The sequence below is a fragment of the Gobius niger genome (genome assembly GCF_951799975.1).
Source record: "Gobius niger genome assembly, chromosome: 12".
Classification (NCBI taxonomy): Eukaryota; Metazoa; Chordata; class Actinopteri; order Gobiiformes; family Gobiidae; genus Gobius; species Gobius niger.
In genome coordinates, this window is record NC_136863.1 from 24,056,518 (window position 1) to 24,073,288 (window position 16,771).

A 16,771-nucleotide genomic window follows, 5' to 3' on the forward strand; every position below is an offset into this window, starting at 1 on the left:
AGGACCACAGAGTTAATTAATAATAGCTTTTTTTAAATGTATAAATTCAGGCGGATGATTTCATGCGTCGCATCATTAACCTTTAGGTTTGCTCAATGCCACGTTTCTGGATATATTGTGTTCATTTTGTGATGACATTTGAAAGGTATTCGCAGGTATTCAAAAAATTGTTCAAATAAAACAACATCGCAAATAGAAGCACATTTTGATATTGGATGACTGCCTTAAATATTACTGTGACAATATTATTGCAATGTTAGTAAACCATTTCAACACTGCACAATCCATTTAAAACCCAAATCTTTTTTTTTTTTTCATCAAATTGTGCTAAAAACAAGACTTGACAAAACAAGACTGCCATTTTTTTTTTAAATTTTCCTCAAATGGAAGACCTTATGGATTACACCGTGTACTGTGTACTCTTTGGCGGTCACCTAATATTGCACTAATGATTTCTGTTTGAATTGACTTTAGAAATGGGCGTATTTGTTTGGCAGCATAGTGCACACATTGGGGAAATTCTGACCATAAACTTGTGATTTTCTCTGTCTTCTACCCAGTTCGCCTCCGTTCTCGATGGCGTCCTCTCGAAGCTCTCCCGATACGACGAGGGGACGTTCTTCTCCTCCATCCTCTCTTTCACCGTGAGTGGCCTTATTCAGTCCGTGCTGCCTCTTTCACTGCTCACTCACTGAAAACCTGTTATTTTCCCGAAACCCTATCTCTCCCCCTTCTCATCTCTTTTCTCCTCTCTCTCTCTCCCTCTGTCTCTCTCCCTCTTAAAGGTTAAAGCTGCAGCCAAATATGTGGAAGTTCCCGTGAGTTTTTTTTGTCTGTCAGCTCTGGTGTTGAGTCCTTCATTAGTCTCATATATTTGCCTTGTCTTTGCTTTCGAAACCAGCCTGTATAGTAAAATGACCACTTTTTGTTTGTTTTATTAAGGATTGATCAAGTCGAGCCGTATTGTGATTATTGACATAGATTAGACGGCACTTCAGCCTGCGACCCCCAAAATCACCCCAAAAACAACTCGGGACCCCCTTCTGTAAACTATAATTAGCATTTATAATAATTAAAGGTGCAAAACATTTAAAATCTGGTTAGTTTGGATACTGTGTTTTTGACATTTGGCTTCATTTCACTAAATTATGCTGGTTTCAATAAAAAATATATCAAATTAAATTTTCAGAAATATAAAAAATATCGTCTCCAAATCATCTCGCAACCCCTCATAGGTTATTGATATGCAGTACATTTATTAATCAAGATTTAGTTCATGTTGAGCTGTTTTAAAATCCCTATCGCATGAATTGCAAACATTTATGAACATCTTTTTAGACGTCGTCCATTTTTGCTCGACATGATAAAACCTCGTGGATGATAAGATGTTTCCTTGCAACTTTCCATCTTCATTCAAACTACAATACAAGTTCTCATTTCTACATCAATATTCAGTTCATGTTGCACATTTGAAAATGCATGAATCCTGTGCATTTGAGAGCCTGTGGTGTAAACTATAGAAAGCCGCATCAATCACAACCAAATCCATTTTGCCATTTGAATCATTGCAATTGGCATATTGCAAAGATTGCATTTATTGCAGAAGTACTGTACAATGTCCTTTGGAAGCAGCTCGGATATCAATTTATTTTACAGTACCTTGATACATTGTACCTAAATAAATGTTGTACAGTGTAATGTGCTCTGTAACAATGCGTTATAACTTGTACCTATGGGTTAACTTGTATTAGCACTTTGTATGTACATAATGTAATAGGACACGAGACCCTCTTATTACATTATGTACCTACAAACTACAAATACATATTATTCCATTGTGTATATAACCCATAGGTTCAAGTTATTACACATTGTTACAGAGCACATTACACTGTAGTCAATTTAGTTAGGTACAATGTATCAAGGCTAGTGTAAAATAACGTGTAACCGCAGCTCATCTCCATGTCGTCTTGCTGTGTGTAAAAACTGGACACCCTGGTGTTTAGTTTCTGAAATGCATGCATGTTTTTGTCTTCTCTCAAATGATAATGCTAAAACCTAAATTGCACACTTGATCATCCAAACCTACTCAAATTATGAACATTTTGATTAGGTTTGGACCATCTTATTGCCAATGGAACACGTATGATTTTACTGGCCTTTTGACTTTTCTTTAAATCTCATTTGAGTGTTTTTGTCTTAGTTTAAAGGGGCTAGATGCAAGTTCGTCATTTTATGCTCACTGCTGCCACTTCAGGTCTTATGCGTAACTGCAGCTTCTATATTAAGCTCATGCATGAAGGCACTTCGGACCCGAATTAACACCTTTTTGAGTGACAGTGCAGGATTTTAGAGGCAGTTGTGGTGAACAGGTCTGGGTTCATTCTACACATTAGGACATGGCTGGAACATGTAGGGGGAGGAAAATACATAATTTCAACATTTTTAAACTCTGTACAGTCCTTTTAGTGTTAGTTTCTGTTTTTTTTCCAGCTAGTGGTTGTTTCATTAGCAATCATATTTCAAGAAACTCTACTCAAAAGCAGCATGCATTGTTTTAATTCAAGTGCATTCGAAGCCTGATTTTTTTTTTATCTCGTCCAAATGTAATCGCAATCATAATTCCCATCAGGACAAAAACAGCAATTAGCAATTCTGCCGGAACGGTACATGACGCCTACGCAATTGGAAATGTTCTATACATGATCAAACCCCTTGATACTTTATTGACTTTACATTGGTTCAAATGACACGTTTGATTGCTCATTCATCACCAGTCAGCTCATTGTGTTTAACAGTTGCGACAGACACAGGGAGCATTTTGACAGCCAGGGATCGCAGCGCCCACCTAATTAATTGCTCCTTCGTCCTTGGAGAAGTGTCCGTTTGTGGGCAGAGTCGCGTTGATTGGTTAAACGAATGTGCTGAAGCGGCGAGGAGTGGCCGAAGCGCTAGCAGGGATGACGCAGGAGCTCAGGAAGGAAAAAAAAAAGAAAAAAAAAAGAAGTGCGGTCGGCGACTGGGGCGTTTGGCATCGGGAAGAAAGTGCGAAAGAGATGGATGTTTCTTTGTCCCGGAATTAGACGTGACACAGCATGTTGACCTCTCATTACTGCGCAGCCATTAGTGAATCTAAATTAACAAAGTATAATCCCTCTGTGAATAAAGTCTTAAAGTCTTCATGTATTTAATGTGGTTTCTTGGCAGTTGCTTAATAAAACGCCCGCAGGGAGTTGAGATATTTTAGTGTAATACGGGAGCAAGTCCAATTGAAAAAAGCTTTCGTCGTTGAAGCTGGAACTTTTTTTCGACTACAGTCTCCTTGGGCGAAGGTGTCCGTCCCGTGTAACCGTCCTCATTCTTTTCTTTGAAGATGTGTGCAGTGATGAACAGGTTGCATTAGGGTCAGAGAATTTGATCGTTAATTAAAATGGAGGACGGGAGCCTTTATTTCTCTGGAAAGCCACATACACTGCACATCGATCATTTGTTGTTGGATACTTGTTTTTGTCTTGTCGATCCTTGGGCTTACAGCGTTTTCAACTGACCGCTGAATAAAGAAAATACAGTATATCGATCAAATTATGTATTCATATGACATAAGAACACTATAGAAACCAGAGAAAGAGTATTGGCTTATGAGCTTGTTGCTGCTTTTGGCTTCCCTTGACTTGACCATTATTTGCATGATTGATTCTATCCATTTTGTCTCCCTGCAAAAACTACTGGTGTAGCCTCTCACTTTATAAAAGTAGGGCCCGGTATGCAATGTTGCTGTTTCATGACTTTTATATAATTCATATGTTTTTTTTATTTCATTTAACACTTGAAAAAGGAGGTGTAGTGGCCACATAGCCTGGCCAGCTATACTCACATCTTTCTCTTTATATTTGAAACATTTAAAAAAAAAAGTTTAAAAAAAAGTTGTCACAAATCTTCTGGAAGCCAGAGGTGAGCTCCATCCATAATGTGAGATGAACAGTTATTATCAGCTCTGCAAACTCATGGACGCCGTGCAGTCCATAGTTGTGGGGAATGGCTCGCAATCCTTAATTCTACATTATTATCATTATTAGTCAGTTATTTTGTTTAGGAAACTGGTTAAACCTACAGATGGCAAAAAAGTAGGGCTGTTCTAAATCTATGACTATACCATTATAGTCAACTGCGAAGTGTCTGCATCCCGCCGTCGTTCTCGCTGCTTTGCTATCGAAACTCTTCATCAGGAAGGGGCGCCAAATATCCGTGATTTGCCTGGCAAGAAAAACGAAGTAGCTCCTGAGTTTGTCCCCTGGGGAACAGCAAATTTTGGTTGGCTGATAATTCTGTCAGTCTGGCTGTCAATCATGTGGGCGACCTTACAACACAGGGGTAGCTGAATCAGTAGAGCAGGCCCTAAGGTGCCAGAGGTGTTTAAGGCTCTTTATGAGTCAGAAGTTACAGTTATACCTCAACAACATGAGCAACTCAATGTACATTATACAAATAAAATACTAAATGAATATACTATCATTTTATACTTTTTTTCTTCATTTGGCAGAAGAAGATCCACAGATGACTCACCTTTATGTCAAAGAAGAAATGCAATGAACGTAGCATATTGCTACTTCTATAACTTTACAAAGAGGAAATCCAGTTATTTTTTTGAGAGTTCAAATAATGTGATTCGTATTTCACTCTGCAGATCAGAGGTTTGCATTGTTGCCATAGAAACATATAAAATAAAGGAATTAACTACATAGAAATCATTGAGTAATTACTGCAGCTAAGGAGACAAACATAGACTTACATCATATTAATGAATGTTCTGAACAGATTTAATTGGTGTAGTAATCATTTTCAGATCTGTAAAAGCAAAGAAAATGGCAAATACGGAGTTCATAATCTGAGCGTGTGAAAAAGGCCACCTCACTTAACCCTCCTAATCCTATCCCATCATGCTCTCTGATTCCCCTTTAGACTTCCTCCCCGGCCCCTCGCCCTTATGTCCTGAAATTATAATGTAACTGCTACCTGGGCCTTTTGGTGCTTTGTGTTGGGGAAACCTGACTCGGGTAAGCCTCTTTTACAGGTGGAGGGTGGGCGGGGCTTACAGTTGTTGTGCAGAGTAGCTCCGCCCCCTAGTATGCAGTTAGTCGTTAGTGGACTTCGATTGATTGGTCATTTTTGTGGGGGAAAGGTTCAAGGCTCCAACAGAAAACTCAAAATCAAGCTTCAAACCATGTTATAATGCTGTTAACTCACTAAAAAACAAATTGGAGAAATATTTCACGTTTTTTTACGCATTTTGGAGCAATTCTTTTCACTTTAACTATTTCTTCTCCTGCTGTAGCGCTCCGATACATACTACCACTTCCTCCTCATGGGTTGTATTGCGTCATCAGTGTCGTTGCGTGTACTCCATAAAAGTAATTCAACTACTGATTACTCCTTTTAAACATAATCTTGTTACTACTATGATTTCTTTATTTCAAAAGTAATCTGATGCTGACTGTTAGTTGTTACTTTTTTTTTATATCATCAAAACAGGGCTGGGACAAAGTGTATTGTCCCAGCCCTGTTTGTTAGGGCTGGGACAATACACTTTTGTCACGATCCGATGCGTATCTCGATACTCAGAGGCCGATATGGTACATGTTATTGCAATACAGTAAAAATGTGTCAAAAGGTTTTAAACCAAATGCTATTTGACATTTGACAAGTGTTAAGATTGAAAAGTGCATCAATAAAAAATTCCAATACAATTTCTCATCTGGGAGATTAATAAAGGAAACTAACTAACTAACATCACCACAAAAAAGAGTAACACACAAGTATTGAAAGTAGGGGCGTGTGACAATATGCAGTGCTCCACATTTTTCACCGTCAAGAGAGAACAATAATAATCAAGGATTCAGTCAGCAGCGCTACAATTTTAAGCATTTGGCCCAAACACTGTCACAACTATATTACTTTTAATAAGATTAATTTGGTGTTGATTTATTCATTTTGCCTTTTAAAATAGGACTGTGGTTTCTTGTTTATATAAATGTAAATTAAGAGATGCCACTGACCCATTTTCAATATTTAAGTCAGGGATCATTTATTCACTTATGTAAGAGAAGGGGACAATACACATGAAAACAAATGTAAATGATGAATAATATGTAGTATGTTTTTTTTTTCTAAAGTTAAAAATCCCATGTTTCTTAAAAAATCGTGATGTATCGTAGGTTATCGTTTTCGTGAGCCATGTATTGTGTATCGTAAAGTTATCGTGATCATGAGCCATGTATTGCGTATTGTAAAGTTATCGTTTTCTTGAGCCATGTATTGTGTATTGTAAAGTTATCGTTATTTTGAGCCGTGTATCGTAGCGTTATTGTGAGCCATATATCGTGTATCGTAAAGTTATCGTTTTCTTGAGCCATGTATCGTGTATCGTAAAGTTATCGTTTTCGTGAGCCGTGTATCGTAAAGTTATCATGATCGTGAGCCATATATTGTGTATCGTAAAGTTATCGTTATCTTGAGCCATGTATCGTAAAGTTATTGTTATCGTGAGCCATGTATCGTAAAGTTATCGTTATCTTGAGCCATGTATCGCAAAGTTATTGTTTTCGTGAGCCGTGTATCGTAAAGTTATCATGATCGTGAGCCATATATCGTGTATCGTAAAGTTATCATGATTGTGAGCCATGTATCGTGTATCGTAAAGTTATCGTTATCTTGAGCCATGTATCGTAAAGTTATTGTTATCGTGAGCCATGTATCGTGTATTGGAAAGTTATCGTTATCTTGAGCCATGTATCGTGAAGTTATTGTTATCGTGAGCCATATATCGTGTATCGTAAAGTTATCATGATCGTGAGCCATATATCGTGTATCGTAAAGTTATCGTTATCTTGAGCCATGGATCGTAAAGTTATCATGATTATGAGCCATGTATCGTGTATCGTAAAGTTATCGTTATCTTGAGCCATGGATCGTAAAGTTATCATGATCATGAGCCGTGTATCGTAAAGTTATCGTTATCTTGCGCCATGGATCATAAAGTTATTGTTATCGTGAGCCATGTATCGTGTATTGTAAAGTTAGCGTTATCGTGAGCCATGTATCGTAACGTTATCGTGAGCCATGTATTGTGTATCGTAAAGTTATTGTTATCGTGAGCCATGTATTGTGTATTGTAAAGTTATCGTTGTTGTGAGCCATGTGTCGCATTTTATTTTGAATTGCGAGGTATCCAAAAGTTCCCACCCTTAATTGAAAGCGTTGTGATACTTGATAAAGTATCGATACTTGGTATTGTAGCAACTGTTAAGGTGTGCCACACTTATTTTATCCCTGCGCAGAACCAACAAAAGACCACAAGAACTCAGTAAAAGACTTTGCAGGTTTCAGCTGTCAAGATATTACAAAAAGTAATCAATAGTTACTTGATAAATGAATTAGGATTTATGAAGTGTAATCCCGTAACTCAGGATTGCTCAATTACTTCAAACCCCTTTTCGAGTGTGTTTTAGAGTCACAGTCTTATCCTTTCATAACACTATTTCAAATTATAAAACTTAAAATATCAATGCTGGGCTCCCCAAAAGAACGTTTTTAAACTTCAATTGAGACGTCTACTTTAAGATACTAATAAACTCAAGCTAGTAAAACTAATGCTGCTACATTGGCTGTCAGGGAGGTCGTTGGGCACATAGTATAACAGGTGTTGATGTCTTTCCCGTGTGCTGGGACGACTTGTCAGTAACGCTTTAAAAATGAGTTTGTGTCTGCAATCCTCACGCGTCAATCTACTGCTGCCAATACTGCTCTGATTGACAGCTCCGGCCCTTATATCGAACATATGCTGCGAGTACACAGCAACACAAACATTGGCACCATGTTCACCGGCGTCTTACAGCACTGCTATATTTACTGCGAGTCAAGACACTGGCACCTTTTTCACCGTTTTCTTGTTGTGGGATATTTTTACCATTGTACTCCACACCTTCATATATACGAGACATAGGTGATTTTTTTTTATTTTTTTTTCGACTGGGTTGTAGCTTCGTCCCACCTTTGGCATGTTCAGAGACTTGCTAACAGTTGCAGTGGGACAGAGGCCAAGCAGCGAGAGTGTAAATGGGCTTGTAGAGTTACCAAGGGGGCATGACAATAGAAGGCTGAAGTGTGAAGCATCGCACTGTGTGTTCGTGTTGTTTTTAATATGGAAAAGGAAATGAATGCTATTTGCATATTTCAAAATAGCTTACAAAAGTTGGGTGGCTTAATGTTACAGGTATTGCTTCACATCTAGAAAGTCTTAGGTTAGAATCCAGAACGGTAGGTCTTTCTGCCTGAAAATGGATTTGTTAAAATTGTGGAGAACTACTAAGCAACAACTTGGAGACCCTGGTCCTACTGAATTGTATTTCTTTAGACAAATTTCAAGACATTTTGTATTTTGCTGTTGTGAGCCTGTGATCAGCTGTTTTTTCTATTCAGTATTCACATTAAAAGAGGATTATTTTGGATCCGTCAGTACCCACGCCGTGTGTCACCTGGTCACACCTCTGCACCTGGCACCAGCGCGTTGGCCCCAGACAGGAAACAGTGCTGCTCAGGGGTGTAATTAGCTGGCATTTCACAGCCCTTGCTCTGCGCCAAATGCCCATTATGTCTGCCACTCCCAGAGTCTGACAGCGGAGCTTAAGTTCACCACAGATTTGATGTCTGACAAGCTTCTAAGAGGCCATTATCCATGTGGACGGGGATTGTTGTCTTTGAGTACAAGAAGATATGGGGAGAATACAGAAAAGTAGTATCTGGGCCGAGCAGGGTCTTTCCGTTTTGGAGTTTGCATGTTCCACCCGGGTCTGTGTAGGTTTCCTCATGGGGCGACGGTGTCCTCCTACCTTCCTTTTCTTCTTCCCTGAAAAGGGCTTCTGACCCCTATAGCTCCACCTGGAGATGAGTCCCTGGGCGCCATGCGGCTACTGCTCCTTACAGGTGCTGTCCCCTTTGTCCTCTAATCCAGAGGACACATTCTCCTATGGAGATCAACAAAGTACACCTTAACTTTAAATAGACTTGAAAATATTTACTCCTTTTATAGGGCTGTACCTATTTATTTCCTATTCATGATCAATTTCGCCCATCAGCAGTATTGCTGGTATTTGTGTGGGGAAAAAAAGAGGCTTAAGAAAGAAGAAGTACCAAAGAACTGATTATTTCTAATGTAATAACCAGACAAAGCATAAAAACATTACCATGCAAATTATGGTAACTTTATAAAGACTGATTATGATAATTATTGTTGTTGACATATTTGTTAAAACACAGAAACTGAAATGGTCCAAGTGACGTCACACCTTCTGAAACCAATACTTAGAATGTTGGAATGTAATGTACGCAAACAGATTAAAGTAGAGTAACGTATAGTAAGACAGTACTCATGTAGATAAATACGGAAAGTTCTGCCAGTGGCGAAAAAACATCCTCGGCGTGACAGGAGCGCTTTGCTGCTTGTGTGCGTGTTGTTGTTTTATAACCTGCGTCTGTCTGTCTCGCTCTCTTGTGCTAAACTCTTAATCTCCTCGGCTGGAACTGTGCCCGATGTGTCTGATGTGTCAGGTTGCTTTGTCGCCTCGTCAGGAGAGAGAAAAGAGAGGAGCATGATTGAGTCTAAGCCTTCGGGGGGAGGACGCGCGGAAAACCGATGCCTCAAGTGACAACAAGGGCCAGAGAAATGTTGCCACGCAAGAACCGTGGCTGAGTTGTGTAACTTCTGTATGTTTGCGTTAAGAACCATGATGATGTGCATTTATTAGCCTGGACAGCTGTAACCAAAAGAATAGACCTACTGATGATGGAATTTTGAGGAGCAATACCACTATGAAGAAGGTTGGAAATGCAGGGGGGAAAAAGCCACCGCCTGGACTTCACTAACTGAACATCCTGAATGACCAGGTTATTCCATGAATGGATTTCTTCTTCCCTGATGACAACACTAGGATTCATCACGCTCACACTGTGAAAAAGTGGTTCAGGGTGGATCGGCCGCCATAGAGTCCAAATCTTAACCCCGTTGAGAATCCTTTGGCTGTGCTGGAGAAGGCTTTGCGCAGTGGTCACACTCTCCCATCATCAATACAAGATCTTGGTGAAAAATTGATCTTGATCTTTTGACATTGCCTTATTGAAACAATGCCACAGCGAATGGTGCTGTAAAGCTAGATAGTGACCCTTTTTTGTGGCCACTGATTCACTCCACATTCACACCTTAGCCTGTTTGTACCTGTAGAAGTACTCCAGAAAGAGATGCCATATCAAATTAAGATCAGCTACTTTCACTTTTAGTTCAAATTTGATTTTTTATTTGATTTTTTTTCAATTGAATATGCTTTATTACATCATGTAACAATTGAATAAAGGTTGGATTTTTTTTGTATATAATTTAGCAGGACCAGTCTTCTAGATAGCACTGAAACAAACTTGATAACCGTTTTTTGCTTGTTGATACTGTATGATTAGCACAAACATCAGACATCAATTTAAAAAAAAAAAGTGAGTCCAGTAAACTGTTATGTTAGGACAGTTCCAAAAAATGTGCGTTTGAGAAGAAGCTGTGTTCACCCCATGGAACATTTTGGAAAGCCTTACTTTGCAGAGGTGTAGCCTGTGTAATACTTTGAGTGACGACGAGCACAGATTGCAGATGAGTGGACAATGTCTTGAGCCTTAGTCCATTGAGAGGCAGTGATGTTTGTTTCAATGTCCTCTTTTGACGCATTTAGTTATAATTACTCACTATATCACAATATGTATCGTCGGCCCCTGAGTATCGTGATGCGAACCGCCATCACCGTGTTGACAGAGGAGCTGAACTAACACCAACTTGATGACATTTTCAATAAATACGTCAAACTGTGGACAAAGGGCCGCCATGTTTGCACCTCTCCACAGCCGTACAATGTCCTGTCACTCACTCCCCCCTCAGGACGGACCGTAGACCGTCCTGACCCCCCTCCTGGACTCGTACGTCTGCCCCGCGGCTGTGTGACCCCTATTTAACCTCAGGATCGGCAGGTTTTATTCATGTCCTGGTCTGTCTGAATTACAGCTGAGGATTGTAGTCTGCCAGTAGAGGGTTTTTTTTGTGTGTGTGTGTGTGTGAGCACTTTTAGACACCTACGCACTGGTATTTGACAGTTTATTACTTAAAATAAAGTTTGTGTCCGTAGGAGGGCAATCAAAAATATAAATATAATCCTTAACTCATTACGTGAAAAGAAAAGGGTGCGGATTTAAAAACAAAAACTTGTGCATAGCTAAAAGGAACTTCCTGGATTTGAACATTGTCAGAGTTGAGGCCTGTCTCACATCTTTATGAAAATGAAACGCAGGCTCCCCGTGTTTAGTCCTGACCCTCCCTGAAGTTCTCAGAGCTCGAGATGGTTCATGTGGCTCCAATAATGTCTGAGATGTACTTTGATGCCAGTCCATGAAGAGACTTGTAATAAGCAGAACTATCTTAAAGTCTATTCTCGGAGCGACAGGAAGCAAGTACAGAGACCGGGGCACTGGACTAATATGGTCGTTTTTCCAGGACAGTGACCCCGCCTTTACAGTAATCTAACCTGCTGGTGATAAACGCGTGGATTGGCAACGTTTTTCAGATGGTAATACGCTGTTTTTGTCATTGATTTAATGTGGCTGTTATAGATCGGGTCCATGATTACTTCTAGATTTCATCCCTGATCTTTCAAAATAATCGGTAAAAAGAATAGCCTGATAAAGAAGTACAAGTACTTAAAAGTCAATGAGTACTGCCCACCTCTGCTTGCATTAATGTCTATGAAGGTATGGGTAAAGTGCTTCATGTGTCACTATGAGAAAGAGATGCAGAGCAAGTATCTACAGAATAACCAACGTGGCAAAACAAGTGACAAAAAGTTTTCTGAGTTTACGAGGAATTAGATGTCAAAGCAAAGACCAAGCAAAACCAATAATATGTCAGCAACTATTTTTAGAGAATACCAGTGCTGAAAGAGGAAGAGAGGAAAGTTTCAGATAGTTCAGACTAAAGTTAGATTTAATTGCTCCTGACATTTCTGTGTTATTGAATAATTCTGGTTAAGGAAACCACATTGTTTTCACCAGCGATTAATTAATTAGTGAAAAATCTCCACTATTTGTGCTGGAATCATAATTAGCACCCTGTGTTTAATGTCAAGAGATGATGAGGTAGTGTGAGGCTTCGGCCTTTAGAACGAAACAATAAGTCTGAATAACTAGAGTTTTGTTCACTTTAACTCTTTTTACACCGCGAGATAAATAATGAAAGTTATGTAAAGAATTGAATAAGCACACGCAACTTAGGCGTCTTTCACCTGAGTAGCCGCCTGACTTACTCCATGTATACTAAACACAGAGATTTAATTTTAAAGGAACACGCCACCATTTTTACATACTGTGATATGTTCTTATCTTAGCCTAGACGAGGTCATGCGTAACTGTCTGGTCGTTGTTAGCATTTAGCCTCTCCCAGCATACTCCTATAGCTCCAAACTGGGGTGAAGTTAGAAGTGACCAAGCTCTTCCACGTTTTCCCTATTTAAATACGGTTACGTGAGTTTTTAGACGATCCAAGTGTAGTCACACAAAATTAAACATGTTGATTTTCTAAGCGATTGAAAGGGGCACTATATTGTGGAAGAGCTTGGTCGCTTCTAACTTCACCCCAGTTTGGAACTATAGGAGTTTGCAGGGAGAGGCTAAATGCTAACAACGTCTTTGTGAGTAGAGACGGCTGTAGATTACTTCCAAATCCAGGAGCACGGCAAGAAGATTTTTATTGCAGCTCATTTGTCCCTCAAAAACAGAAGCACAGATTTACAGCTGTTGCCATTTCGAATGTGTTGGTTAAAGATTCAGACAATGTATTTGCTGCCTCTCTTCAGCCCCTGTGTAATTAGTCCATCCAGAATTGTTTGTAGTTGTTTTGTGTCCAGTCTCTTTGGTTAAACTAACCCATCTCCAGCCTGCTCCAGCTCCAGTCTGTAGCTCAGTTTAGAGGCTCGATATCAGTGTGTTGTTTCCTCCGGGACTGAATGATCTGCAATATACACCCCCCCCTCCTTTCCCCTCTCTCTCGCTTCACCCCCAGGGCCGACGCACGCTGCCTCTCTGGAAAACGGGTGTGAAAGATGTCAAAGACATTACAATAAGCACTACACCGGTGATCTGTGCTGACAGCAGGAGTGGGAATGAACGGGGGTTTAGCACTTGTCCTGCCTCTGGCCTCAGCTCCAGCGCCTCTCGCTGCTTATGACCAATGTTCGCTTCACCCGAGTCTGTTGCAAACGCTTTCCACAACAGGGGAATAACATCGGCAATGCAGCCAGTAGTCGTATTGTTGTTTTTTAGTAATACTTTTCAACATGTAACGACATCACACAACTGAGAAACACTGTTAACCATTCTCAGTCTCTTCAGATTTCCATTGTATAGGCCTTTATATTGACATTACAAACTTCAGTCCCTTAATATTTGGGCTCACATTTTGTTAATTTATTTGTTGACTTATAGTTAATTAAGCTACAGTTTTTGATTGAACATATTTTTATAGGCAGTAACAGTCTCCAGTCTGGAACCTTTGCACATCACGAAACGAATTTCAGATCACCTCTTAAATCCATCACCAGATCCGTTCTCAAAGTACATTCATAACAGTGCCATTGTTTTGCTAGCATGCCATTAACAGAAAGTGAAAGCTTGTTTTTGTGTGTGTTTCATCTCATCTACAGTCTGCAAAGGGCAATTTGAAATCATGACCAGCTCAGTCTCCCTGGCCTTACTGTCTCTTCTTTACCTAGACATTATTCAAAGTTTGAAACTTTATAATATAATAATAACAAAAGTAAAGTAAGTGACAAGTCTAAAATGATACTGTACTGTATGTCATTACTCAAGCTGGATTTGAATACCCTCAAAGTAAAGTGTAAAGTCTTCACTTAAAGTTGTAGTATGTCCATTATTTAACTGATAGCTTATTTTGTAGATAAAATATACAAAACAAGATTTCATGGGCCTGACGGTGTGAGCTGTCCATGTGTCAAACCCGTGTCTCTCTCTCTCTCGTTCAGAAGCCAGGGATGGACTTGGCCGACACCTACATCACATTTGTGCGTCAGAACCAGGACATCGTCCGAGACCGAGTCAACGATGAGCTGTACACCGAGAAGGTCTTTGATGTGAGTACTCTGTGTCTTTGTGAGGAAACTGACCCCACTCTATTTATATGTATATATCACAGAGTCTCGCACTCGAGATCTGTCACAGTACACTGAAATACATGTAGAGCTGTGCATCATTATATTGACACCGCCTTTCGAAATGCCCTCCCTCCCATGACAATTGCCCTAAAATTTGCATGATTTGAGTGATGGATGTTACAGCGAGGCAGAAGAAAGACAATGGTGGACAATTATTTTTCATTTTCCAGTAAGAGGTTAAAGATTTTTTCCCCCACACTGAACCTAACCATATCCACTGTCATTTTGCTATCGGCCCTGCCATGTAGCTAAATCGAGAAACAACAGGGCAAAATAAAGGGCTAGAAAAAAGTCACCATGTCTGAATGTAGTAAGCAAATACACAAGGTCATTTTATAGCCTGCACTGTCAGGATTAATTGATAAGAATATTGCACCGCCATGAAATGTATACAACTGTGCAACCAATGCCAGCTGACTGTGTTTAAAACCTCATCTAAAATACACAGGAAATTACACCTGTTGTGTACAAAGTTCTATGCAGGGAACAAAATGGGCAGTTAATTCTTCCCTACCTTGCCAAGATAATTAGCTCCAACATTTGAAGCAGCATATTCGCGTATTTGTAGCCAGGACGCTGTCGACTTGGCATCTTTTGCATTCCTCTTCTATTTGTCCCTTTCATATTTCCTACGTTGTAGTTTCATTTTGCTCCGGTGTTATTGGCCTGAAGAGCCCAGCGGTCGGCCGCCTGTTCCCGCGCGCTCTGCTTCCTCCTCATCCGTTTGCCGTCGCGTCGCTTCATAAAGAAAACTCCGAGCGATAAATCCATCTGACACCACGCTCAGACAAAAGCACCGGGGCACTTTGGATACTTTCTCTCAAACAGTCTTATATGGTGTTTGCTGTCTCTATTTGTAATCAACTTTACTGTAATATACAAAGCGCACGTATTTTGATCTTATTTTTATAGTTTGGATAAAGCTCACAGCGTCTGAATATCGATGTCTGATACCGATGGCTTTTGTTCATTCCATCGTGTACACATGCCACGCAGCACTGCTGCCACTACTGACTCATCATCGACTAACACTGTTGAACTTTTGAAGAAATCTAAAACTGAGAATACGAGCGACCATGAACAATAAAGAGTAGGCTTAATCCCTATAGATAAAAAAACATGAAAATGAATCAAAAAAGAAACATTGCGCTGAAGATTATTAAAAATATTTAAGGAGCTGTAGATCAGTGGTCAACAAACTTTTTCCAGCTAGCAGCCGGTAGCAGACATTAAATGTTCCTGCGGCCCGTTTGGGCTTAGGGACACGGGGCCACATTTCTGAAGCATGGAGAGCAGCTCTTTGATACCAGCAGTTTGAGGTCTTGTGAGAGCGTAAAAGGATCTGAATGCAAATAAAAGGCTGTAGCGAGATACGCACAAGCAGAGGCGCGAATGCTAAGGGGAGGGAGCAGCGCTTTTGGCGGTGCCGGTCCGGTGAAAACCAGAGGTAAAGGAGCTGCATGTAACACACTAAACTCGAGGCTGTGCTGAGTTTGTCGATGACACTCCAGATCAATTCCGGTTGGGCTCATGCTTCCTGGTAAGGGTGGGGACTCCTGCTGTGGACACATGACATTATTAGTGAATGTATAGCACAAGTCAAAGACAGCTGCTCTATAAGTTGTTAGACTTGCTTAGAGACACACTTAACAGCGGCTAACACACAAACTGTGAGGTCCACGACCACAAAGAGGCCCTAAATCTTGCAATTGGGCTCCACTCACCTGGACCCATACATGCACCGTTGCATGTCCCCACTTGAATTGCAATTGGAGCTTGGAGACCAAATCTGCATCAACCATGAACAGCACTGAAAGACCTGGAGGAGACTGTGAAAGATTCTGCAGTCCATGTTTTACACTGACATGGTCAACAGCTTCTAGAGGACAAGGGCGCCACCATGGAGTACTGGAAACAGTTTTGGAAAGACACAGAGCAGGAGATGCCAGACACAAGATTTCTCCAAAGAGGAACAAAGCCCCACAATCAAATACTGTATATCAACAAGAGATGCAGGAGAAAGACTGGGTATTTGTTGCTGATTGGATCAAGCACGGCTCGTTTTAGCCAATCACAGCCAAGTTCGCAAAAAATGTAGCTCAATGACAAATAACTACATTTGGAACTGATTGGAGCTACAGAAACGTAGGTGCATGTCCAAGATAACCCTGACAGAAGGGAGTTGATGGAAACTATGGAGCACAGAGACAGTAGATGGTCTCCTTATAACACAGCTTGCTTTCATTCTCAGCGGGGAATAAAACGGGGCCAAACATAAAATATCTGGGAAACTTGTGATTACATTTTTTTGCACATTTTCATTCAAATGGTGATCTAACCTTAGAAATCGCCACACTTTCATACGACATTTGCCATTGCTGGTTACGATACAGCAGTAATAAAATGAACGGCTATTGTTCTAATGAGAGTATTTAATTCTGCAGTGAAACCTGTCTACAACTTCT

General features: G+C 40.2%; 1 protein-coding gene across 5 annotated transcripts in view; it reads left to right on the plus strand.

Moving 5' to 3' along the window:
* The window catches only part of cadps2 (Ca++-dependent secretion activator 2), a 210,858-nt gene that overhangs the window by 184,440 nt on the left and 9,647 nt on the right, over positions 1 to 16,771 (plus strand). For 4 of the 5 annotated variants that reach the window (XM_079567670.1, XM_079567671.1, XM_079567673.1 and 1 more), the window contains 3 exons: positions 561 to 644; positions 786 to 818; positions 14,118 to 14,225. In XM_079567670.1, the coding sequence (XP_079423796.1) occupies positions 561 to 644; positions 786 to 818; positions 14,118 to 14,225 (225 nt within the window). The remainder of the gene's footprint in view (positions 1 to 560; positions 645 to 785; positions 819 to 14,117; positions 14,226 to 16,771) is intronic. The other variant, XM_079567674.1, reaches the window with a different exon arrangement.